General features: G+C 47.3%; 1 protein-coding gene across 1 annotated transcript in view; it reads right to left on the bottom strand.

The window, feature by feature from the left end:
• Window positions 1-25,910, bottom strand: part of FAM178B (family with sequence similarity 178 member B) — a 210,008-nt gene that overhangs the window by 54,102 nt on the left and 129,996 nt on the right. Inside the window, exons 13-14 of the mRNA XM_084808207.1 lie at window positions 17,262-17,352; window positions 869-1,000 (exon numbers count right to left, since the gene is read on the bottom strand). Coding sequence (XP_084664333.1) covers window positions 869-1,000; window positions 17,262-17,352 — 223 coding nt within the window. The remainder of the gene's footprint in view (window positions 1-868; window positions 1,001-17,261; window positions 17,353-25,910) is intronic.

Genomic DNA, 25,910 nt, shown 5'->3' with positions numbered 1-25,910 from the left:
GTGAGAGGCAGGTGAACAAGCAGAGCTGAAGAGGAGGAGCCACTCCAGGGGGTCTTGTCAGTGGGCCCCTGCTGGGATGTGGGCCCTCGGCAGGTGCCCGCCCATGCCTAGCCTGACACCAGCCCTGGTTTCAGCACATATGTCCATGTGGAAATGGGTCCCTGAAGGTAACGTGTTTGGCAGCCAGTTAGTTACCTAGGCAAAAAATGTTGCCAATTGAATTTTTAAATAGAAAGAAAGAAGAGAAGCAGCAGTCACCGTGCCATGGAGGGCAGGGCAAGGGTCAACAGTTCTAAAGTGGCAGGAGATAGGTGAGGGTTAAACACAGGAAGAAAAAAACCTCCTAAGTGTAATCCAGCAACAGAGGAACCTGACAAGGAAAGGATCTGAGATCTATTCATAAGGGGTTTCAAGACCTCAAGCCGACCCTGACCCCACACTTCCTTAGAAGGGGAGCTGGATATACAGCACCCTCAGACTCCTTTCACAACCATCGCTCCTCTCCCAAGGTGGGAGAGAACTCTCTGCTCATCACTGGCTGTCTCCTCCCATCCTCCTGCTACTTGCCAGTAGCTATTCATCCCATCTTCACAAGGCTGAATGCTGGCATCTGGAGGGTGCCTTACCTACAGTTTCTCTTACCAGACGATCTGCTGATCTTGTCTAACTTGCCGATTTTACGAAGAGCAAGGAGATGAGGCCTAGTTCCACCAGCACTGGGAGCTTTGTCAGAGATCATTGCTTGGCACTGCACAGCATCCCCACGGGCTTTTCTGCCCACTGTTCCTCTGCTCTCCACCTTCCACAACCCTTCTTGGCCTGCTGCACTGACAACAGCCCTCCATTAAATGCACCCCACTGTTCTCACCTCCTGGTCCAGGTCAGATAGTGCCTCCTGCTGCTCTTTCTCAGGCTGCTCCTGAAGCCGCTGTTCCTGCTGTAGGCTTTGCTTCAGAAGGGAAGGCTTCATGAGGGGGAGGAGATGGCAGAGCTGCTGCAACTGGGGAGGAAGAGGAGCTCACAGTTAGCAGCCTCTGAGCAGAAGGGGCCTAGAACGATGGCACAGGGAACATGGACTGGCTGCCTTGTCTCAGCAACACCAAGCAGCGATTGCAGCCATCTGCTTTGCTGCAACATAATAACAGGCATCAGACCTGACCCTCCATCCTCTTCGGTTCCACACGCTGCTGCCAACAGCATTGCCAAGAGGCCCCCAACGATGCACAGGCCAGAGGCCAGTGCTGAGTTATGTCTTGCACTGGCCGAGTTCTCACAAACCACAGGTGTTTGGAAGGCACCACTGAAAAATGCAGGTGGATGGATGTTCCACCATTAAATATATATATAAGCTAACTTACAAGGTGGTGGGTTGGTGTCTTATTACAATGCAGATTAAAGGACAGTACGACCAAAAGTACAGTCAGCTCTAGCCCGAAAATCCAGTCTACAGTGTCTATAGCTTGCTAGTAGTCATCTACTACTACAGTCTTTAGTGTCTATAGCTTGCTACTTGCCCATATGTGTGATGCTCGGAGACCACAAAGAAAGACAGGTTGTTACCTGTAACAGTAGTTCTTCAAATGGTCATCTGTGTGTTCACACAACCCACCCGCTGTCCTCTCTTCAGTGTCATACTCAAGTTTGATGTTGGGTACCAAAGGTATTTCTTCTTGGTTCCGAGGCTACAATGTCGGTCTCAAGGAACTGAGGGGATAAGTGGGAACCTGCTGGGGACATGCGCACTGGGACGGTGGGGGAAGGGTTCCTGCCAAAATTCCTCAGTGATAGAAGTTTCCTGAATTGAGGCTCCATGCAGGTGCAGAGCCCATATGTGTGATGCGCAGAGACCACGAAGAAGTCTGTGTCTTTAACTTCCCCCAACCCCAAAGTTCTACAGCTTGTTTGGGTACTAACTACAAAAACGAACTTCCAGATGAAGTTCAACTCCCATCATCCCCAAACCAACATGGCCAATGGTCAGGAATGCTGGGAACTCTAGTTCAAATCTTCTGGAGGGCACCAGTTTGGGGAAGGCTGTTTTAATGTCTGCTTCTTTTTCCATTCATTCTAGATAAAAATCAGTGGAACATGGCTTTTCTTTGAGGTGAGATTACCAAGCACTACGAATACAATAAACACTATAAGCACTATAAATAATTTTTAAAAAGAAAGCTGTAAGTTGACAGAGGGGGTGGCACTGAAGGTGCTTCTTGCCCAGGGCACTATTTATCCTTGGGAGGACTAGGGGCTACAAAGGGTCCTCATGGAAACAATGAATTTAGAAGGGAGCAAAGGAGCCCCACATAGGTGTTCTGGGAGGGAGTTCTAGGTTGTGTATTTCTTCCACATGGGGTGCAGGGTTTCTGTTACTAGCAACACGGCTTCTGGATTCCTCAGTGCACCTCCAGACAGAATCTGGTGCCAAAAGGCTGGTCACAGAGGGGAAAAGCATGGAAGCAAGACAAGGATACCTTCTTCTGCATGTTAAGAACATACCGGGGAGATGTCTTGGGTTCCTCCTAGGCTGTTTGCAGAGCCTGGGGCCCTACAGCAGTGCAGCTGTGTCTGCCCGCTCAAGTAGCGGCTTGCAGGCCTGTCGCGCCTCTGCTCGCTTCCCGCTCTGTCCCTCAACCAGTCTGCTGCTCTGAGCTGGTGACTCAGGGCTGCCTGTCGAGCACCTGTCTGACAGCGAGACTAACCCGTTCTGCTGGCACACAGCAGCTCAGCATCCCACTGAAATCACGGAGGATGTCATCTTTGGACAGGAAATTCCAGGACCTCCAAAGATCAGAGCAGAAGGCTTAGGCTGCAGTCTGCCCAGTCACACAGATGTTTATTGGTTCTGCTGCTGTTGTGGCTCACTGTGCAACTGAGCCATGGCGCAATTGCTGCACTGCTCTTGAAGCATCCTGTGCAGATCAGAGCCACCCAGTTCCTTGCCTTTGGCCACCTTGCTAGGGGGAGTCAAAACAGTGCCAGGCTTACAGTGGTGACGACAATTGGCTCTTTAATCCTCAGCAAGCCAAGAAACACCATGTAGTAGTAGTTATCAGAAGCAGCAGCAAATGTATGTATGTATGTATTTATTTATAACATTTGTATACTGCCATATATCTAGACAGATTCTGGGGTGGCGAACAATAAAATACAAAATAGGCTAAAAGAATAAAACATCATGTTAAAATAATTACTTAAAAAAAAGAAAGAACAGAATTCTGATAAAACTGTGGCCAGTCAATCAAAAAAGGCTTCCTGAAATAACGATAATTTCAGGAGGCACCGGAAACAGCACCACAGCGCCTGCCTGACCTCCAAAGTTCCGTAGGAAGGGGGCCATGATACATACGATGGTACAAGAGTTCAAGGTACTTCATATACTTTATTTTAGTAATCCTTACAACATTCCCTATCAAGGAAGCTAGTATTACAGTATCCCCACTTTGCAGTTGTACAAGGGGAGTCTGAGACAACAGTGGCTGGCCTAAATCCCCCTTTGTGGCTGAGATCGAAAGAAGGCACTTCCTATCTCACAGCTCACACTCTTGGCCACTCTGCATAACAATGTTAAATTCGGCAAGCTAGTTGTAGGCTGCCCCTTTGCATGGCACTTATCTGCCAATGTGGTGGGGGCAGACGGGGTGGCGGGCACCACTGGAAGTGCTGGCAGCTGCACCAGAGTCAAGATCCTGTGAGGGCTGCTGATAGAACAGGAGATGAAGAAAGGATCAGACCGTGAGCCTGCTCAAATCCAGGGACTCTGATCCAGCTGGTTTCTGGATTGCAGCTCCTGAAAGCAATAGGTGCTCAGTAAGCTGATGAGCCCAAAGGAATTTCTGCAGCTACTCAACACAAACAAGGCTATAATTCTGGCAAGGGCCCGAGGGATAAGGAAATAACACAGGTGAAAGAAGAGAGGAAAGGTGAAGACAAAAGTTAACATGAAAACAGCTCAGAGCAAATGCTTCACCGAAGTGACAGACATGCAATACCAACGAATTGAGCCCTGGCACAGCCATCCATCTTGCCCCTCCCTCAATGCTTCAGGAATGCTCTCACTTTTAATGTGTATTTTTAAAGCACAACATTTATCCATGCATTTATCTAGTCATTTATTGCCTTATTTTTTTAAGAAGTTTTTTTTTTAGGTGCCAAACTGCTCTGCGGATGGGGGGAGATTATTTTGCTTCAAACTTGAAGAGCGGGTGGTTGTTGCTTTTCCACAGCGTGAGTGTGGAGAGGTGGACTTCAGGTAGGCCTTCTTGGTCTAGGAATGCCATGTGTGTTTTCCCCCTGGAGGCATTTCCCAATTGCCTCATTGCCTTTTGCAAAAAATGAGGAGGGTTGGATCCCTTCTTAACTGCTGCTTGCCATTCACATCATGTGCGCCCCGATACCATACACCCAGAGCTCAAACGATTCCACCCACATGTGCTGTGCAGATGTTGAATGTACAATGGCCATGTGTCCTATTTTACAGAGAACAGTCCTCTCTCTGAAAGGTTCTCCTAGTACAGTCCTCTGTTTTAAACAGATTCTCTATTTGAAGGATAGTGCAGTCCACATCTAGTTTAAAGATAAAGGACCCCACGAAGGGAGAGCAGCCGGGGTCTTGAAGTTGCCCATTGGTATTTAGCACCTGGGCAGCAGACGGAGGAGCAGACACACAGAACACCTGGTCACAGTCTTCCCCGCTATGGTGAGATGGATCGTATTTCTATTTAAATTACAGCAATCGCTCTCTATAAATTAGCACATGCCCACTTCATGCAAATCTGCGTCCTCTACTGGCCTCTTTTTTGGTGACGTGCTTCCGCTTTTTTGGTGATGCATAAGTGGCCACCCTAGTTGCATGCAAGTAACAGTGTGGTTTGTGGGGCTTGTTATCGGAGGAAGAGAGCCCATGACCGTTCCAGTGATGGACCAGCAAAAAGCACTCATCTTCCTTGCCTCAGGCAAGTCCCTGTTGAGAGGCTGTTGCTGTTCCAGCTGAAGAGCTGAGGCTTAGGGTTTTCGTTCCTTTGGTCTCTCAGCATGAATTGGGAAGTCAGCCATCTGCTCTTCACCAGGCAACATTTCCCTGTTTTCAGTCCCACCAATCTACATGCAGCAGGAGGGAACTCCGTCCCTAATCCCAGGAAGGGTAGCCTTATGGGAATTAGGGGCTGTGATATCATCTGGGACATCCCAGGTAAAACCAGTTCACCATCCAGGGACAGCACAAGGGTGGACTTACAAGAGATGCTGTCCTGCACCAATCACTTTTCTCTGTGCTTTCTTTGCAGCGGAGAGGAGAGCTCTTTGGACGAGTGAGTTCTCGCTTCTTTGTGTACACAAAAATAGTACTGTAACCCAGGGGACACCTCCTGACCCCTACAAGGGCCTGGTGGAAAGCTACAGTCCCTTCCCTTAGACTTGATCTCGCCCAGCCTGAAGTGTATTGCGAGGGCCTCCCAAGCAACATTTCTGTAACCTGTCATCGATGCTACGGTCTCTGCCTGCCTGGGTTTTCGAGCCTAAAAAGGAAATGGTACAGCGAGCAAATGGAACAAAGCCAATCCCAGCCCCCAAGAGAGCAGAAAAGGCCACTCAGAAAGACAGCCTCTGTTCCCAGCCAGGCCTGACCTTCTGTAGGAGAGGATGTGGGTTTCTGCTGAAAGGCATCAATTCACATGACATTGACCCACGGCCACAATTCCTTGACCGCTTCTTTGTCTCTCATGAAAATGGCACGAGAAAGGGGGCAGTAATGTGGGTGTCAGATCCAGATTCTAGAAAAATGCCTCTTTAGACACAATGTAGTTGCTGATGCTGGGGGGAGGGGCAAAGACCCCCACCCTGCAGGAGCCTGTGAGACTAACTCACTCCCCGCCTGGCCCCAGTGGCAAAAAACGGCTATCCAATCATGCTTTTCAGCACACCAAGCCATGTCTCATTACTGCCATGAGATTCCAAACTTTGCTTTGCCTATGCTGGACAAGCATGAATAATTTGAACAGTTAGAGATTAAGGAGCACCCAGATATTAAGCAGGTTTCTATGGCAAGCCTTTGCCCTGCTCAGCACATAATCCAGCCATGTTGATGAGTTAATTCTTTTAACAGCCCATAGAAAGTGGTGTGCCGTGTGCTGGTTTGTGCAGCACCCAAACACCTGCTGAATTGCCACACCACAAGTCAATGCAGCTCTCTGTTTCAATTGGCCTTGTATTAGCCACCCTGAACTTCTCAAGGCTCTAAGAAGGGGAATGCAAAACAATATTACATGGCTAGATCAGACTGTGCATTTATATCAGTAATTGGCAAGAAGCTGGAAAAGGCAGATATTGGAAGAAGTGGCTTGGGCAGAGCCACAAAGCAGATCAAGCTTCACAGAGATTGTGGCAATCCAAATGCTGGTTCCATAAGCTGCTGAACTGAGAAGATGCTGTATGCTGTTGAACTCAGTTTTTGCATCTTCCTGAGTAGATAGCATCGTTTTTGCTAAACCTCCAGTTTGCAGATGGGTAATCCAAGTGGGCTGATGCACGGGGCCCTTGCAGGGCTGTGCTGAGAATTTTATTTCAATTTGTTTTAGACCAGAAATTAACCAGTTTGCACCTCCTGGTCTCAAACACAGACTTGAATGCAATCTGTGGTTGAAATCCATACATTTCTGAGCTTGTGATGTGGCCCAACGAAAGATGTGCATGGAAACGTGTACATTTGAAAAATGCATACAAACATGCTTTAATCAGTGGGAGAAAAATGCACACTTTTCAGAAATGCACACAACTGATGCAGGAGGAGCTTTAAGTTAAAATATGCTGCAACGTTTGATATTTTGGGGTTTGGGGCCCTGCCCTCTTTTGCCTTCGGCCCCGCCTGCCACTGGAATGCGACCCCCATGGGGAGCTTCTCTGGAATGGAATTTGGCCCTCGGGCTGAAACAGGTTCTGCACCCCTGATCTAGGGCTTGAACTGGGAACCTGATGCTCTGAGGCTGAGAGCTGACGTAACAACCTACCCAGGACAGTGCATGCTCGAGCCACAGAGCCCTTCTCTGGAGAATGTGAATGTGATAACCAGCTCCTGCTTGGATCGGATTGGCCAGGTGTAAACCTGGGGAGGCAGGCCTTCTGCTCTTGCCTGGCCAACAGAGCAGGACCTCCTATTCGTGGCTCTTCAGGCCTTGGCCCCGACTCCAGCTCTGTTTCCATGGATTGCAGGGACCATGGCTTGGAAAATACCCACACTGGATCTGGTTCTTGGGTTGGCTGCCCCAGCCTTGACCTGGCGCGTCCTGCACAGATTGGATGGGCTGAGTCGGCACCCCTGCAAACCCTGTACAAACTTGCCCTTGTAAAAACGATTCCTCCTTGTGCCGTCGACACTCCTTTCCTTCCTCCAAAGTGTTTCCAACTCTGCATAACCCTGTTGTGGGTTTGAATGTTAACAAATCAGCAGAAATTTCATTTCAACAGAGCACTGGAGGGGAGGGGAGGGGAGGGGAGTGGGGGGTGGGGAGAGAAAGCAATCTGTCAGATCTCCTCTCTGCTCACGTCCATTCCCATTGCTCCCTATTGTGCCTACTGATTGCTTATTCTTCTTCCTTAAAAAGAAGCCACAGAGAATACTTAAACAATAGCTCAGTTGCCTGAATGAATCACTAAACATATATATAGCTAACTATACAAAAATAAGCCACCCACCTGCAGGCCTTTCTCAGTGCAAAAGCGCAGAAACCAGAAGAGTTTCTGCAATGATGGGCTTTGGAATAAGCCAAGTAAACAATTTCAAAATTACATTCAATTGCTGGAGCAGGGGAAAAAAATACAGCTCTGGTCGGCAACTAATTTTTTAACTGGGGGCTTGCTTTTGAATTGAGCAAGATCTGAACCAGCTCTGTCTGTTGACGCATTCTCTTGTAAGTCAAAACACAAGCAAAGGCCTCTTTAACTCCCTCCTCTCCACAGCAGGAGTGGGGAACCTCCAGTGCATCATCGCCTCCATACTTGACTCCAGAGTCTTTCTACACAAAGCTTTTATTGTGCATTCGTTATTGCTCACTCTCAGTAATTTGCGGGTCCTTTACAGTTGTTATCATCCTCCAGGGTCTCTCCTGTGCTTTGCTACCATTATCATAACTTTTACCTTAATGGGGAAAGTGTGGTATTTTTCTGAATGGCCTCTATGACGCCATAGCAATGTCATAATTGTGCAATTCCACTATACCACAGTGCCACCTAGTGGTTGTATAATGGAACATAAAGAAAGGCTGAGAAAGAAAACCCAGGGTTGGGGGGGGGAGTGTAAAGAAGCTGATCTTAATCCTGCAAAGAATACAAAAGCGGAAGCCTCCGTAAAGGTGTGGGTTAAAAGCTTCATGTAGAAAAGCCCTCCATCTCCTGTGCAGCAATTAGGAAAAAAAGTCCAATTTGTGTAGGTGGGACCTTTTTTCCCCTAAGCCTATTTGCTGCACAGATGGGAAGTGCTTTTGGGAAGGATAGCAGCTGGGGAGACAGCATCTGAGGAGCCAGAGTCTGACCCCCTCCCCCCACTGTTAGGTTTAGGAAAAAGAGTCCCATTTGTGCAAATGGGAAAGAAATACAAAGACAGAAGGGGAGCAAGAGATGGAGGGAGGGGGAGAAGGGGGGAGGAGAGAGAGAGATTGAGAGAGAGAGAGGGAGAGAGAGAAGGGGTGGCTGGAAGATTTGTAATCTGCTGCCAACTCTGGTTTTGCCCACTTTCAGCTCCAGCCCCCATCCCCATGGGGGAAATCCAAGAGGTTTCACTGTGGGAATGTGGCACTTGACACAGAAAAGTTTCCTCACCCCTGGTGTACAGTAACAGCAGCTTTGGTGGGTGCAAGAACATACAGCCATGTTGGTTGGGGATAATGGGCATTATACTCCAAATCATCTGGAGGGCACCAGGTTGGGGAAGGTTGCCTTAGGATAAACAGGATCCTTCCCTGTCATGTGGGACTCTGAGGCTCTGCCCCCCAGTGGGGCTCTGTTTCTCTGGTCAGAAAAGACAAAGCAGTCCAATCTGGTTTCAGGCCTGGTTTTGGGACAGAAACAGTCTTGGCCACTGGGTGGATCACTTATGCTGGAGAATGGGGGTGGGGGGAGTGCAACCTTGTTGGTTCTCTGGATCTTTCAGTGGTTTCTAATGCATTTGAGCATGGTATCCTTCTGGCCTGGCCTGGGGAGGCATGGTGTTACGGTGGTACTAGGCCTTCCTGGAGGAGCAGTCTCAGAAGGTGGTGCCGGGGGATTTCTTCTATTGGCCACACGGTCCCATCTTATCCCCCTTGCTTTTCAACATTCACATGAAACTGCTGGGGGACGTCATCTGGAAGTTTGGGCTGTAGTGTTATCAGTACACAGCTGATACTCATCTCTAACTCTTGTTTCCATCTCTTAATCCCAGGGAAGCTGTTTAGGGATGGACAAGTGAAAAGAAGCTGAGACTTAATCCAGATCAGTCAGAGGTGCTGTAGGCAGAGAAATCAACCACTTACAACTGGTCTTAGATGGGGTTGCACTCCCCCTGAAAGATCAAGTGTGCAGCTTGGAAGTTCACATGGAAAATTCTGACCCCTCAGTTATCCATGCACTAGTGACACCCAGGCTAGACCACTGTACGCTACATGGGGCTGCCTTTAAGGCCAGTTTGGAAACTTCAGCTGGTACAGAATATGGCCACCTGAGTACTGGTGAGGACTAGGCCATCAGTTCATGTGACACGTCGTATTGTACAAGAGCACTGGTTGCCAGTGTGTTTCCATACCCAGTTTAAAGTGCTGCTTTTAGCCTGCCTTGAACGGTTTGGGGCTAAATTTCTTGAAGGGATGCCTTCACCCATTCCAACCTGCCCGCATGTTAAGAACAGCAATTGAGGCCTTTCTCACTTGTCTGCCTCTGAGAGCAGTCCGTTTGGCATGTACAAGGGAGAGGGTCTTTTCTGCAGTGGCCCCACATCTGTGGAATGCTCTACCAACTAAAGTCTGTCAAGCCCCATCAGTACAGGAAAATCTGCGAGATTCATTTGTTTTCCTTGGCTTTCTCCTGAATCATGTTTTTCATGGGACTGCTGATGGTTTTCACTGCAACTGGTTTTGGTTTTAGTATTTTGGAGGTGGGATGTCTGTTTTATTACTGTCGCTGGCTTTTATTAATTTTGATATTAATTGTTGTACTGCTTTTATCTTTAAAGCTGCTTGAGTGGGGTTTGTACCTTAAAAGGTGCCTTAAAAATACTTAAAATAAAACTAGGTGTAACTACATTTGCTCACATAACTTCCCTCCTCTCTCTCTTGCTTTGTTACTCGTGCCTCTCTCTGGATCCTGCAGTAAAACTTAAGATTGAAAGGTCTTTGGAACAGAGCTATCTTTTTTGCTTCTATTACTCTGTAAAGCAGGGGTGCACAATGTCATTGGGTTGGAGGGGCATATTGCCCTCCCCAGAATCCACCGTGGAATGTACCCTCCCATCCCCATCCCTGGAAGTGGCTGCGGCACCAGATTCCCAGCGATTTTGCTGGGAAACAAGGTGCACTCTTCCCATGCACTGTTTCCAGTAGAATCGCACACCCATGGCCTGCCAAACAGCTTTTAGAATGCTGTGGGTGCACAATTCCGCTGGAAACATGCATGGGGAGAGTGCGCCTTGTTTCCCAAGAAAATTGCTGGGAATCCAGTGCTGCAGCGTGACTGGGGGAGCATAATTCTGCTGGGAAACGAGGTGTGCACAGAATCCAGTAGTGCTGTGGTGGCAGCAGAGAACCCAGTGGCAGTGACGGTAGAGAACCCAGAATTGCAGTGGCGGTAGAGAATGCAGCAGGGGATGTAAAAAAAACCATGGGGGGCTTGCATGCAACCCATGGGCCATGTGTTGCCCACCGCTGCTGTCAAGCACTGTGTATGCTAGATGTCAGCAACAGGAGGACTTGGGCCAAATCCAGCCCTTCCAAGGAGTGCCACCTAAGTCCTTGGTTGCCAACCTGGAAGCAAAAAAAGTGAGGAGAAGATGAAGTCTGGGGCAACGGGACCTCCTGGCAGTCCATCCTAGGAGGTGGGGGATTGAAGTGCCGGCCCATAACTCCCCACTGGCTTCTTCAAGTGGCCCTCTAAGGGATCTAGTTGCTTACCTGGGGCATACCCTGAAGGTTTTACAGCAGGGAGTAGGGATGTCGGAGAATTTCTCCACGAATCTCCGGGAGGCTGAATGCCAACGCATTTGGCCCCCCGAAATTGGTGGAGAAACGGTCCGCCACCATTGTGCAATGTTTACAAATCGTGCTTGCTTACAACTTGCCCTCCATACATCCACACATTTCCTTGGCCTTTCAGGTCCAAATCCAGAAGGGGAAGATGGAGTAACTGGGCCCAAAAAAGATGCCCCATTTTGTTCTGGACCTGTATTCCCTTATGAAGCATATGAGCCGTATTGCTAGAGGAATCCTCTTCTGAGTTGACCTGCACCTATTTGTTGCTTGTAAGCAAGCACGATTTGTGACATTACACAACATAATTCTTGATCGTGGGGCACCTTTGTTAAGGCATCAGCCTTTGCTTTCCATCCTGGCTTTGTGGAGCATGAGCCAACATGAGATAGCCTTAACTCTGGTCTTAAACAGGCAGGGATTTTATCACTGAGCTTCCGTGGTTTTCAAAAAGGAAATTTATTTTTACAGTGTTCTGGGGGGAAAAAACCACCCACAAACTAAAAACACACACACTAACAAGTCATTAACTGAGTTGTTGTTGTTGTTGTTCAGTCGTTCAGTCGTGTCCGACTCTTCGTGACCCCATGGACCATGGCACACCAGGCCTTCCTGTCCTGCGCTCTCTCCCGGAGCGTGCTCAAGTTCATATTCATTGCATCGGTGATGCTATCTAGCCATCTCATCCTCTGCCGTCCCCTTCTCCTTTTGCCTTCAGTCTTTCCCAGCATCAGGGTCTTTTCCAGTGACTTTTCTCTTCGCATTAGGTGGCCAAAATATTTGAGCTTCAGCTTCAGTATCTGTCCTTCCAATGAGCACTCAGGGTTGATTTCCTTTAGGATGGACTGATTTGACCTCCTTGCAGTCCAAGGGACTCGTAAGAGTCTTCTCCAGCACCACAGTTCGAAAGCATCGATTCTTCAGCGCTCAGCCTTCCTTATAGTCCAGCTCTCACAGCCATACATTACTACTGGGAAAACCATAGCTTTGATTAGACGGACCTTTGTCGGCAAGGTGATGTCTCTGCTTCTTACTATGCTGTCTAGGTTTGCCATAGCTTTCCTCCCAAGGAGCAAGCGTCTTTTAATTTCATGGCTACAGTCACCGTCTGTGGTGATCTTGGAGCCCAAGAAAGTAAAATCTGTCACTGCTTCCATTTCTTCCCATTCTATATGCCAGGAAGTGATGGGGCCAGATGCCATGATCTTCGTTTTTTTAATGTTGAGTTTCAAACCAGCTTTTGCACTCTCCTCTTTCACCCTGAACAAGAGGCTCTTGAGATCCTCTTCGCTTTCTGCCATTAGGGTGGTATCGTCTGCATATCGGAGGTTGTTGATAATTCTCCTGGCAATCTTAATTCTGACCTGTGAGTCATCCAACCCGGCATTTCTCATGATGTACTCTGCATATAAGTTAAATAAGCAGGGAAACAATATGCAGCCTTGTCGTACTCCTTTCCCAATTTTGAACCAATTGGTTGTTCCATGTCTGGTTCTTACTGTTGCTTCTTGACCCTCGTACAGGTTTCTCAGGAGACAGGTAAGGTGGTCTGGTACTCCCATCACTTTAAGAATTTGCCACAGTTTGTTGTGATCCACACAATCAAAGGCTTTAGCATAGTCAATGAAGCAGAAATAGACGTTTTTCTGGAATTCTCTTGCTTTCTCCATGATGCAGCGAATGTTGGCGATTTGATCTCTAGTTCCTCTGCCTCTTCGAAACCCAGCTTGTACTTCTGGTAGTTCTCAGTTCGCATACTGCTGAAGCCTAGCTTGTAGGATTTTGAGCATCACCTTGCTGGCATGTGAAATGAGCGCAATTGTGCGGTAGTTTGAACACTCTTTGACGTTGCCCTTCTTTGGAATTGGAATGTAAACTGACCTTTTCCAGTCTTGCGGCCACTGTTGAGTGTTCCAAATTTGTTGGCATATTGAATGCAGTACTTTAACAGCATCATCTTTTAGGATTTTAAATAGCTCAGCTGGAACACTGTCATCTCCGATAGCTTTGTTGTTACTAATGCTTCCTAAGGCCCACTTGACTTCACTGTCTAGGATGTCCAGCTCAAGTTCAGTGACCGCACTATCATGGCTATCAGGGACATTCAGATCTTTCCTGTATAGTTCTTCTGTGTATTCTTTCCACCTCTTCTTAATCTCATCTGCTTCTGTTAGGTCCCTGCCTTCTTTGTCCTTTATCATGGCCGTCTTTGCACAAAACGTTCCCTTGAGATCTCCAATTTTCTTGAAGAAATCTCTAGTCTTTCCCATTCTGTTGTTTTCCTCGATTTCTTTGCATTGTTCATTTAAGAAGGCCTTCTTGTCTCTCCTTGCTATTCTCTGGAACTCTGCATTCAGTTGGATATATCTTCCCCTTTCTCCCTTGCTTTTCACTTCCCTTCTTTCCTCAGCTACTTGTAAAGCCTCATCAGACAGCCACTTGGCTTTCTTGCATTTCTTTTTCTTTGGGATGGTTTGAGTTGCTGCCTCCTGAACAATGTTACGGACCTCCGTCCATAGTTCCTCAGGCACTCTGGTTATCAGGTCTAATCCCTGAAATCTATTCCTCACCTCCACTGTATATTCATCAGGGATATGATTTAGGTCATACCTGAATGGTTTAGTGGTTTTCCCTACGTTCTTCAATTTAAGCCGGAATTTTGCAAGAAGCAGGTCATGATCTGAGCCACAGTCAGCTCCAGGTCTTGTTTTCACTGACTGTATAGAGCTGCTCCATCTTTGGCTGCAAAGGACATAATCAATCTGATTTCGATATTGACCATCTGGTGATGTCCATGTGTAGAGTCGTCTCTTGTGCTGTTGGAAAAGAGTGTCTGCTATGATCAGCGTGTTCTCTTGGCAAAACTCTATTAGCTTTTGTCCTGCTTCATTTTGTACACCAAGGCCATGCTTGCCTGTTATCCTGGTGATTTCTTGACTTCCTGCTTTAGCATTCCAATCCCCTATGATGAAGAGGACATCTTTTTTTGGTGTTAGTTCTAGAAGGTATTGTAGGTCTTCATAGAACCGATCAACCTCAGCTTCTTCGGCTTCAGTGATTGGGGCATAGACTTGAATTACTGTGATGTTGAATGGTTTGCCTTGGATTCGTACTGAGATCATTCTATCGTTTTTGAGATTGTACCCCAGTACTGCTTTCCCACCCTTTTGTTGACTATGAGTGCTACTCCATTTCTTCTAAGGGATTCTTGCCCACAGTAGTAGATATGATGGTCACCTGAATTAAATTTGCCCATGCCTGTCCATTTTAGTTCGCTGATTCCCAAGATGTCAATGTTCAATCTTGCCATCTCCTGTTTGACCACCTCCAGCTTACCTTGATTCACTGATCTTACATTCCAGGTTCCTAAACAATATTGTTCTTTACAGCATCGGATTTTCTTTTCACCACCAGACACATCCACAGCTGAGTGTCCTTTTGGCTTTGGCCCAGCTGCTTCACTCTTTCTGGCGCTACTTGGAAATACCCTCTGCTCTTCCCCAGTAGTATATTGGACACCTTCCGACCTCAGGAGCTCATCTTCCGGCGTCATCTCTTTTAGCCTTGTGATATGTTCCATGGGGTTTTCTTGGCAATAATACTGGAGTGGGTTGCCATTTCCTTCTCCAGTAGACCACATTTTGTCAGAACTCTCTGCCATGACCTGTCCATCTTGGGTGGCCCTGCACGGCATAGCTTATGGCTTCACTGAGTTATGCAAGCCCCTTCGCCACAACAAGGCAGTGATCCATGAAGGGGCATTAACTGAGTAGATGTATACAAATCAATAGATATGTCTCTGTATGTTCAGAAAGGCTTACTTCTGAGTAAGCCTGCACAGGATTCCAACATACCCTTCCCTTCCCTATCCCCTCTTCATCAGTGATCAATTGATTCCTTCAGCCTTCAAAATTACCTCACCCTTATCCCAGCTGACAGTTTACTGCTGTCCCTCCCTCACTGTCAGAATGCCGACAGGAATGCTGAAATTTCTCTCAAAACATTGGTGTACTGGCACTGTTCTAGCTTCAGAGTGAAACTGAGCATGCCTGACATAACTTTGTCAGCAGTTGCTGCCATAGGCTTTCATAGGGCAGAAAAACATTACTAACCTTAATAAGCTGCTCAGAACATCACCAAGGCTGCATCTACACATATCAGTCATACCATTATCATAACTGTTGGTACACATGACACCAATAGGCACCAATACTTATGATGACAGTATGATAACAATATAACTGCTACGTGTAGATTCAGCCCAAACCAATGAAAGACACAGCTCTTTGACAAACCTGAATAAAGTACATCAGTAGTTTTCACCAGAATTTGAAAGGCATTTATGTTATGCTTTGAGTAAAAAGCACGTGTCAATTTTCTGCACTTTTTAACTTGTGCCTGTGGCAATTTTTCTTGGATTGCTTTGAAATTTTGCATGACTGTAGACCTCATTGGGTGGATCATCGATGCCAGCTTTCACGTTAAAGAGGTGTCATTTTTATAAGCAGTAGAATTTTGAGGCTTATAATGGCAGAATCTTTTTGTGTGACTTACCTTAACCAAAGGAACACTCTTGTGATCCTTTAATATCAGATCTGGGTCCTCTGAACTCACATATGAATGATATACGTATGTTCCTGCTTGTGTGGAGATACATAAGAATGTGTGGGATATGCTGACAGCATGTACATGCTGGCAGAAGGATGCTAAGAGCAAACTTCCTTAGCGATGGACCACCTTGAGGAAACCCTCTGTCATGTAGCTTTCCTCTGCAGGGACTCTATCAGCCCTGATCGGCCCCAGACGCAAACAGCACTATGAAGGTTCTGGCGTCATGATCAAAGTTGGAAAATCAAAGCCAGGAAGGATCTGAACTTGGTTACACATGGCACATCCCTCTTGAAAAAAAAAAAATCACTGTGTGCATCTCCTCCCTTTTCCCTCTTCGATTCCACTCCTGAGAGATGATGGAACCCAGATGGGGATGGAAAAGCGACCAGAGGGAACAATGGTTACCAAATGTCTTAGGCGCACCCTCTCGAAAGTTTCTGAAGAGGCTGGATATGTCTCTCCAAATCAAGGGTGGGCAACTTTGGTGTTTTGGGGGGCTGCATCACCCGCATGCCCCCAAGCCATTGCCTCCCCTGGTGAAAGTGGGCATGCCACCGGATTCCTAGCAGAAAAACAGGGAATCTGGTGGCGTGACAGTGATAGGAGCCCCTGCAGGGGCTGCGAAAAGCTGGCGGGGGGCACAGGCATTGCCCACATTATCCTGCTCTAATGTGTGCCCAGGTGTTTGGTCTGCAAGGCCCCTGTCTGAAGACTGAGGCAACTTGGAGGACCACAATGGCGATACATTCTCTGCCTGTGCTGGCCTCTCCTGTGCTCTGCCTGCTTTGCTCACCTTCTGGGCAGACATAGTGGCACCACGGCATAGAAGACTCACCTGTTGTAGCGCTCCAGGATAGAGGCAGACAGTAGCTTTTAGGAGAGAAGACAGTGGCACAGAGGACCTTCTAGGCTCTGTGCAAGGGTTTAAGTCTGTCCTGCATGTTTGTAAAGACAGAGATAAGGCCTGCATACACTTATCCATGGGACACACAGAAACTGGGTTATGTGTTTAACTCCTGAGATGAACAGAAATCCCAGGATTTCTTTGAAGACTATGAGGGATGCCTCAATGACAGGATCAGTAATGGTGAGCATGTTCTAGATCTCATGGGAGCCCAGTAAGCCTGGCCAGAACTCTGCACTCTAAAATGCATCCTAGAATGTTTTGCAGTGTGCAGGACTTCAGAGGCAGAAACATGGGCATTCCTTGGCAATCAAGCTGACATATGAAGGGTTTGCTGAAAGTCTGAAACCACCGGTTAAGGAAGGCTCCATAAGCACGATACAACATCCCTGCTGTCCCTGCTCACAGGGCTACACCAGAAAACCCATCTCCAATAGTGAAAGAGACCTCCTGTTATGTTGGAAGAGGCCCAGAAAAACTTCACCTGACCCAAAGGGGACCCCAACTAGTCCCTACCTCTTCCTATGTTTTCCCAGACTAACCTGGATCTCTTCTTGCCAATGATTCGTCGCCATTTGCATCTTCCCCAGCAGCTTTGTAATGAAGCACAGGCTCAGGTTTCTGCGTAGCTGTCTAGGGAAAAAAGGCGAGAGTGCATTAGCCCCTCCAACCCTGTCCTAGCAGCCTTCCATTCCTTTGGCTGCTCAGGGCCTGATCTTCCATGACAGTGGCAGATTCTTGGTACCGTTAATGGACGAGCTTAGTAATACATTGCCGTTGTTTTAATTCATTATTACTTTATACCCACACCAGCAGGGACAGGGGGTGTTGTTGGGATTTCATGCCTCAAGTGCAAAAATGTCTTGGGCCAGGTCAGTCCTAGGGCCACCCCTCTTTTGCTACCCTCCTCGAGGTGCCCCGTCACTCAGGGCAGGTCCCATTCATTTCCATAAGGCTTGTGGCAGAAGAGCTTCCTGGTGGGTTTGTCTGCCATGTTAATGAGCACGAGAGGGAAAGGGCTGTTTGGATTCCCCTTCTTGGGCATCAAAACCATCTTAGGCAGACCCTGCCTGCACCATGCCAGTGACGGCGGACAGCAGCAACCCCCGGCACAATCACTGGCCAGACTTCAATCTCTTGCCTCTCTCAGCTTCAGATTCTGCCCTCCTCTTATTATGCCAGCACCACAGATGTATCCTGTTTCTGTATGTTGCTCCCAGGGCGCCGGAAGGCCTCTGGAAGCTGCATGGGAACCAAATGCGTCTGTGCCAACAGATTGCTCTTTATCACCCCCAGCATATGTCGGGTGCCCTCAGCCCCTGCCCAATGCTCACTTAGAATCAGGGCCATAAGCTACCTTGGCTGCATCCAATCCCTGAGCAGCAGCAATTTAATTAAATCAGCTCTCTGTGCTCCAACAACACAGATTGGCAGGGTGCCCCTTTGGTGACGTCACTGACAACGGGATGGGCAATCTGGGATCCCCATACCAGTGGCTTCCAAGGAGACTCCATCTGCCTAAAGGCCAAGCAAGACAATAAGTGAAATCAGCCAGAGCCTGGGAAAGGGGCTGCAGTACCAGAGGAGCCCGCACCATCTTCCTGTGTAGATCACACAACACACACACACACACACAGGAAAATAGTAGCAGGGAAAGGGTTACTACTCCCCCACACCCAGCAGCACCATGGTGGATCCCTTCTGATTCACTCCCCCCCCCTACCCTGCAGCTGCTTTTAAAAAGAGAAATTAAAGTGGTGGGAGACCCATTCACAGATCTTCATAGAAGCTGGGCTTGAGCAGGGAGAAGGGTTTGCTGTTTGAAGGTATGCATGCCATAGGAGGACAAAAGTCCTGGGGAATCTCAATCGTTTATTCTGGAGTTAAGTACTCTGTGCATTATAAGCAGAGCTCTTCACCTCAGGCAGAATATATCTGGTCTTTCCCACCTTTGAAAGCAGCATTTCTCAAACTCTAGATGTTTGGAGCTCAGTTTTTTTCTTCATTTTCTGGATTAAAATTGGAGGTACACATCACTGTTACCCTGAGACAGATACACATGTATTTTCTCGATGAGCTCCCAGAACCATGAGCAGAAGAAGTTCTTGCAACCATGGGGCAGTCCCGTTAATAGTGTTTCTGGCAACCTGTCTTCCCCTTTGCCTCGTCAGTCCAGACCCAGGGATGGCACTGTCCTTTCTGGGCAACAGTGAAGCTCTTGAGCTCTTCCACACCCGTCAGCTGTAGCAGGGGCTGCATCAGAGAATCACAGCATGATCCTTGGGATGAAATCACTGTTCCTATATTGTCGGGGGGGGGGGGACACAGTACTGCTAGGGCCCTCCCCACTCTGATGAACATAAAGTGATGGATGGATCCAACATGATGGCTTAGGGTGAAGGAAGAAGTAGGGTACTTCCAGATGAAGCTTTTATGATGCCATTGCCCTGCCTCATTCAGGGAGTTTTATGGAGGGGGGGTGTCAAGAAATCATTGTCCTCCAGTCATAGCCCATCTATGTTTCCCACCACTGTTTCCATCTATTTATTTGTTTGTTTTATTTACAACATTTGTACACTACTCCCTATCCAAACTGATTCTGGAGTGGTGAACATAAGTACAATAGAAAAAAAAAAGATTAAAGATTAAAAAGCCACATTAGAATTATTAAACACAACATGCCAATAAAAACCGTGGCTGGTTATTTAAGGAATATGTCCTGAACAGAACTGTTTTCAGGAGGTGCTGGAAGTAGCACTGTGTTGGCACCTGCTTAACCTCCAGGGGCAGGGAGTTCCAAAGAAAGGGGGCTGCTACACAGAAGGCTGTTCTCCATGTGGACTCCAATCGGGCCATAGGTCTACGTGGAACCACCAGGAGCATGACCTCCGATGACCTCAGTGACTGGGCAGGTTGGTAAGGGAGAAGGCGCTCTCCCAGGTATCCTGGTCCCAAGTTGTTTAGGGCTTTGTACACTAGTACTAGAACCTTAAATTTGGCCCAGTAGTGAATGGGCAGCCACTGCAGTTCCCTCACAAAGGAGCTGCATGCTGGAAAGGGCAGCTCCCAACAACAGCCGTGCTGCTGCGTTTTGCACTAGCTCCAGCTTCTGGAGCAGCCTTAAGGGCAGCCCCACATAGGGCGCATTGCAGCAATCCAGTCTTCAGGTTACTAGCACCTGGACCACTGTGGCGCTAGTAAAGGTCCAGGGGAGGCCGTACCTGGAGAACCAGCCGAAGCTGGTAAAAGCTGCGATTTTTATCGCAGAAAATCCGTTAAGAAAAAAAGAAAGAAAAAGGCTGAATTGTAGCACAGTGCCTTCTGATTGTTAGCGCTAGGAGTCTTCTGTCTAGAAGCACCCGTAGTACAAAAGGCGACTTTAAGGGTGTTCTGCAGTCATGGTGTGAGTCTGGTTTCTTCCCAGCATCACAATTTGCAATGCATGGTAGAAATAGATGCCAGAAGATTGAATGGGGATTCAGCTGTCAGTCTTGCCCTTCCTCCCATGCATAAGGAGGGCTGCCTGCCTGCTTTCAAAGTGCCACAGGTATGCTGATCTGCTTATAGTCCCATCTTCCACATCTCCTTAAAAGAAAAAAAGGACACATTTTTTAAACATGCAAATCTAGTCTGGGGATTTGGGAGGGGGGATTATGGCATCACAAACACCAGACACAGCCAGCTTCTCCTTGAAACCTGTAGACCAGCCTTTCCCAGTCTCGTGGCCTCCAGATAGTTTTGGACTTCAACTCCCATCTGCTCCAACTAGCATGGCCAATGGTCAGGAATATAGGAGTTGTAGTCCAAAACATCTGGAGGCCACCAGGTTGGGGAAGGCTGCTGTAGAATTATGTTTTCCCCAGTGTTTGACCCTCGTGGTCATGAAAGAGATATGTTTGAAATGAACTGCATGAGGTCACTTTGAAACTGGCTCCAACGCTCTACAAAACTACGTCCGTCTTCACCATTAATTTTCCAAGGCACCCTTCTGCCCGTCCATTAGCATACGGCTTGGAAATCCCTGTTTAACTAAAGAAGCATTCTGTAGCAGATCTTTGAGGGAAGTGAACATGCACGACACTTAATTCCTGAACAAACCATTGAGCGTTCCTTGTGGCTTTTGTTCTTCAGTGGTGTTCTTTGCTGCTGAAGGGGTAGCCTGTCTGTTTCCTTCTGCTGAGAGTGTATTCTCACCAGCTGTCTTTTTGTGTGATGTGTAAATATTATGAAGAGCATGTGCAGTCCTGCAACTTGGCGCTGCTTCACTTACTACAGGATTCCTCCTATAGGCAGGTTTTCCCCTGTGTGTACACATGTTACAATCTACATGAAGATTTCACAATTTTAGATTTCCCCCTGATACTTTTTTTTCATACACAGAAGGCATTATTGTAATGTGTGAAGCCCTAATTGTATTTCTTTACAGCATTTGCATACTACCCTTCATAAAACTATATTCCAGTGCTATTCATAGTACAGTTTAACACATAAAAACAGGAATAATAAAGCTATTATTATTATTATTATTATTTAATTTATTGATCGCCCATCTGGCTGGTCACCCAGCCACTCTGGGCGATGTACAACATACAATAAAACAATAAAAGCTAAATACGGTAGAATGTTAAAACAAATTAGGACAGATTAAATCAGCAGACTGGAATGCTCATAAAAACTCCCTCTGTTCAAGAAAGTATAAAATCATTAAAATGCCTGAGCGTGTAAGAAAATCATAACCTGAGATATTAAGATAATTAGGGTGAGCACCAAGTGTACTTTTGGGGGAGGGTACCACTGATGAAATTCCCTCTCCTTGGTTGAAAGTAGCCTTATTTCTGACGTTGGGGGCACCTGGAGAACGGCTTCAATGAAAGGTCTTAACAATGGGGCAAGGGTGCTTCCAGACAGTCCTTTTAATATGCAATTATGACAGTTCATGACAGTAATTTCATGGGACACCCAGATGATGTTATCATTTAGTCATCAGCCCGTTTTACCTCCCTTTTGTCTGTTTTTTCTCTTAACAGGGAAAATCTGCTTAGCTGGAAAGATCCGGATCAGAAGCATGGTTCTTCAAAAGCGTGGATGTTCCCTAGCATTTTGCTCCTGTAGGTTTGGGGGTTGGGGTGGCTTTGACATTTGCAACGGTGTTTATCACCCCTCCCTCCACTCCCCCAAACACAATTATTGTTGATGTTTTGTACACCGGCATGCACATTAAAAATTATACCGGAATTCTGGAATTTCAAAGTACTCCAGTGTTTTGAAATTTGCTCCATGTCTCACCCATATGCATCTCATTATATTTTTGCCTAATCCTTTCAGAGTGGAAGGAACATTTTTCTCTGAATGTATAGAGGTGGGCGATACCTGAAAATATCATTTCTTTAAAAAACTTTTTTTTTTTTGCAGTGGAATTATGCAAGGTAGAGATATGTGACTCAAGGCATTTAGCAAAATGGAGCCTCATGTTTTGCTTCTCGTGCATTGTGGTTAGAGAATGTAATACTTTGTTTGTGAAAATAAGAAAGCAGCATCAGAGGAAGGATCTGATTTTATATGCCATGTTGAGAGACACATTTCAAGGGAAAGGCAGGCATGTCATCCTCAGGAGAGGGATTGCTCCAAGGCACGCCAGCAGTACGGCTCTACATAGGTTGAGGCAAGGGGTGGAGCAAATTCAAAATGGCAAATATCAATATTTTGCAATTCCAGAATTCCTGTGTAAATTGGGGGTCTTTTTTAAGGTGTTGGTGCAGGTGTATGAAACATCTGGTTCAAAATATGCCAGCAATATGACCCAGCAAAATTCCAGAATTCACATGCCATTTATTTTTGAAGGAAGCACGCAGGTGTACAAACACCTGTGTGCGTGCTCACAATCAGTGTGCTGGGGCACAAGACTGGTGGAAGGGAAGAGGGGTAGAACTGGGTGGAAGACGTATGTAGATGTTCGAGTGCATCCTGTCATGATCTGCTCAATAGTGTGGATGGGATACCGAGGGTTTCTTTGCAATAAAACAAATAACAGAAATGAACTGTGAGGATGCTATGTTGCAGTTCCGCAAGCAATAAAAAACAGAAAAGAAACAACATAATGTGAAAGAAGACTCATGCCTGGAAGCAGCCCAGGTTGGTGTGGGAGCAGGGGCTCCTTAAGGGATGTGCCCTGTCCTGTCCTCTGCTCTTACTTTGAGAGTTTTACCAACACCAAGGCTTTTTGATTTCAGTGGGGGAGGTGCAGCCTGATCCTATGAACAATTTGGTGTCCAGGGGTGGGTGGATGCAGGGCTGGGCAACCTGCAGCCCTAGGGTGCTCAGCCTAATTTCAAAAGCCTTCTGCAGGCAATCAGTTCAGTCCTGTAGCAAGAGTTTTCTGTCCTTCCCCTGGTAGCCTGCTGCATGGGGAAGAAGAGGGAGGGAAATGGCTTCTCCACACAGGGCTTTTATCCTGTGATTAAGATTGGTTAATGTGAAGGATTGCTGGAACCAGTTCCAACTTTCCTGCAAGGAAGGAACTAATTCCAACTCTCCTGCAAAATAGGACTGGCCAAACCCAGCCTTCCAGTCCCCCCAAATACCCAGTAGCTACCCTCCTAGGCCAAGAGGCACTGAAATAGCACTGAGGTTATGCAGAAGAAATCACACCAACTAAAGGTTAGATAAAGATTAAGATCAAAAATGAAGGGGTGCAAGGAACAGGAAGAGTGGAAGTAGCAAGTAGCACAAGGGGATACAAAGCCAAATTACTTAAACATACACAGACAGCTTTATAAATGCACGCCCAACCAAAATAATAAAGCAACCTGGCCTATCCTTGACTAAGTGTGGATCTCCCAGAACAGCAATCAGCTGTCAGCAGATCCAGAACCACCAGGACAAAGAGAGACACACCACCTCTAGCTCAGCTCTCTTTTAAAGCCCAGCCTTGGTAACTCAGGACAGATTTTCCTTTAGCCAATCACCAGCTCAGCCCCTGGGTGGCCCGCCCTTGCCTCCCAAGAGGCTTGGAACTCCCCACCAATTCCAGCTGTTAGCACTTCCCAGTTAACAGGGACTGTGCTTTGCCTTGAGCAAAGGGCCGAGGAACCTCTAGATAACATACAATTCCAGGTGGTTGCATTAGACAGGACAACACAGTCTAATCTCATGATGGAAAACAGGCCATCAGTCTTTACAAATACTCATGGAAGTTTGCCGGTCCTTTACATCAGGGGTCCCCAAACTCCAGGCTGCGGACCAGTACCGGTCCGTGGCCTGTTAGGAACCAGTCTGCGGGGGTCCGCAGGGTGTGTGATCCGTCCCTCCCCCCGGGATCCTCGCCGGCCTTGGCCGGCTCCGCTCCGTGGCGAGTCCGCAGAGCTGCCGGCCAGCTCCGGCCACAGGCAGACTTCTGGCCGTTGGGACAAAATTTGAGTCCCTGTTCTTCAAGTAATAGGCTATGTAAATCTTTACGTAGCCTATTACTGCAAAGAACAGGGACGCAAATGGCATAGCGGGCGCCATTTGTGTCCGTGTTCTTTGCAGTAATAGGCTACGTAAAGATTTATGTAGCCTATTACTTGAAGAACGGGGCCACAAATGGTGTTGGCTATTTGCGTCCGCAGAGCAGGTGCAGCTACCCCCCAAAATCCTAGACCAGCCACCGCCAGGTAGGTTCTGTCCCGGGAGGATTTCAGGGGGTGGGGGTGGGGTAGTCCATGAAACTGGTCCCTGGTGCCAAAAAGATTGGGGACCGCTGCTTTACATGACACTGTCAACTTCCAGGGTGTCTCCCGCGCTAAATGACCTTTATCCCATTTTTTAAAGGATCAGCAATAACGACCTATCAAATTACAGCGTGTTGAGTTGTCTCCTGAGAAGACGAAGTTGAGCAATAAGAGGAGCTAGACCACAGCACCATCTAGTGGCTGTATAATTAAATATATAGAACACACAAATTAGGGGGGGGAGGGAAGCACGTGTAAAGCAAGCCCATTGTAATCCTGCATTTAAAATGGAAGCAGAAAGCCCCAGTAAAGTTTTGGGATTTTAGGCTGGTACAGAAATGCTCATAGAAAGAGTGAGGGAGCAGGAGATAAAAGAGGGTGGAAGAGAGAGGGAGGGGCCCTGCCTATGTTGGATTCTGGCTCCGCCTACCATAGGCTTTGACCCCCAACAGATTACCCTTGACGAAATGCAGCCTTCAGTAAAAAAAAAAAAAAAGGTTCCCCACTCTGGGGCTAAAGCATGTATAGGATTGCAGCCTTCAGCATGTGGCTTTTCCCTTGAATATATTAGGAGAAGATACTCAGGAAACCCTTAGCATTTTTCAGGGGAAAGGGCAGTCAAATATAAAGGCACATGTATAAAATTTGGAGAAAAGCATTTATTTTATTATTATTATCACATTTATATCCCACCCTTTTTCCTCTTGCAAGGAACCCAAGGCAGCTTACATGGTCCTCCTCTCCATTTTACGTACCCATCTACAACCCGATGAAGGAGGAGCGGATGGGAAACAGCAGTCAGTATAGGCAGTGAGAGCTTCAAGGAAGAACTAGTACAACCTTGAGAATCCAGCAAGTGCAAGACACCACAAGCTCTTCCTAGCTACCTTCGGATTCTCACACTAGGTAGAGCCTCACTGTTCCCAGCTCAGGCCAAGACAAACAACTGAAACATTTGATATCCAGGAAATCCCACGTTTTTCACATGACTGGCCACAATGGAGGCTGGTGGCTCCGATGTCAGTGCAGCAGCGAATCCACCCTGGGTTTCAGTCAGAACTCAAAAGGAGCTATCCAGCCCCTTGGATAGCTCCTTTAGAGTTGTGACTGGCTCTGACCAAAACCTGGAGCGGATTCACCATTCCACTGACATCGGAGCCACCAGCCTCCACTGACTGGCCAGCCAGGTAGCTAGAAGATCCCGTCACTTCAGTGGAACAGCAGCGTAATCAACCTGGACTGCTCCCATTCATGAAGGGGGCTCCTCCTTGAATAGCTCACCGCCACAACAAAGGGCAGGGCTCCCATAGAGTTCATTATAGGCCTATCCCGCCCGCAACAGTAACATAAAGATCTGGTGCGCTTAAGGAGTGACATGAGGAAGATTTTTTTTTCTTTTCTTTTAGGCTTGCAAGAGTTCTGTGGAGCTCTTTGACTTTCGCTGAACCATAAAGAACCTTTAAGAGTTGGAAGGAAACTCAA

Source organism: Heloderma suspectum, chromosome 6 (genome assembly GCF_057233095.1).
Source record: "Heloderma suspectum isolate Gila_16-S chromosome 6, 16-S_ref, whole genome shotgun sequence".
NCBI lineage: Eukaryota > Metazoa > Chordata > Lepidosauria > Squamata > Helodermatidae > Heloderma > Heloderma suspectum.
This window is presented reverse-complemented; position numbering and strand designations above follow the sequence as displayed.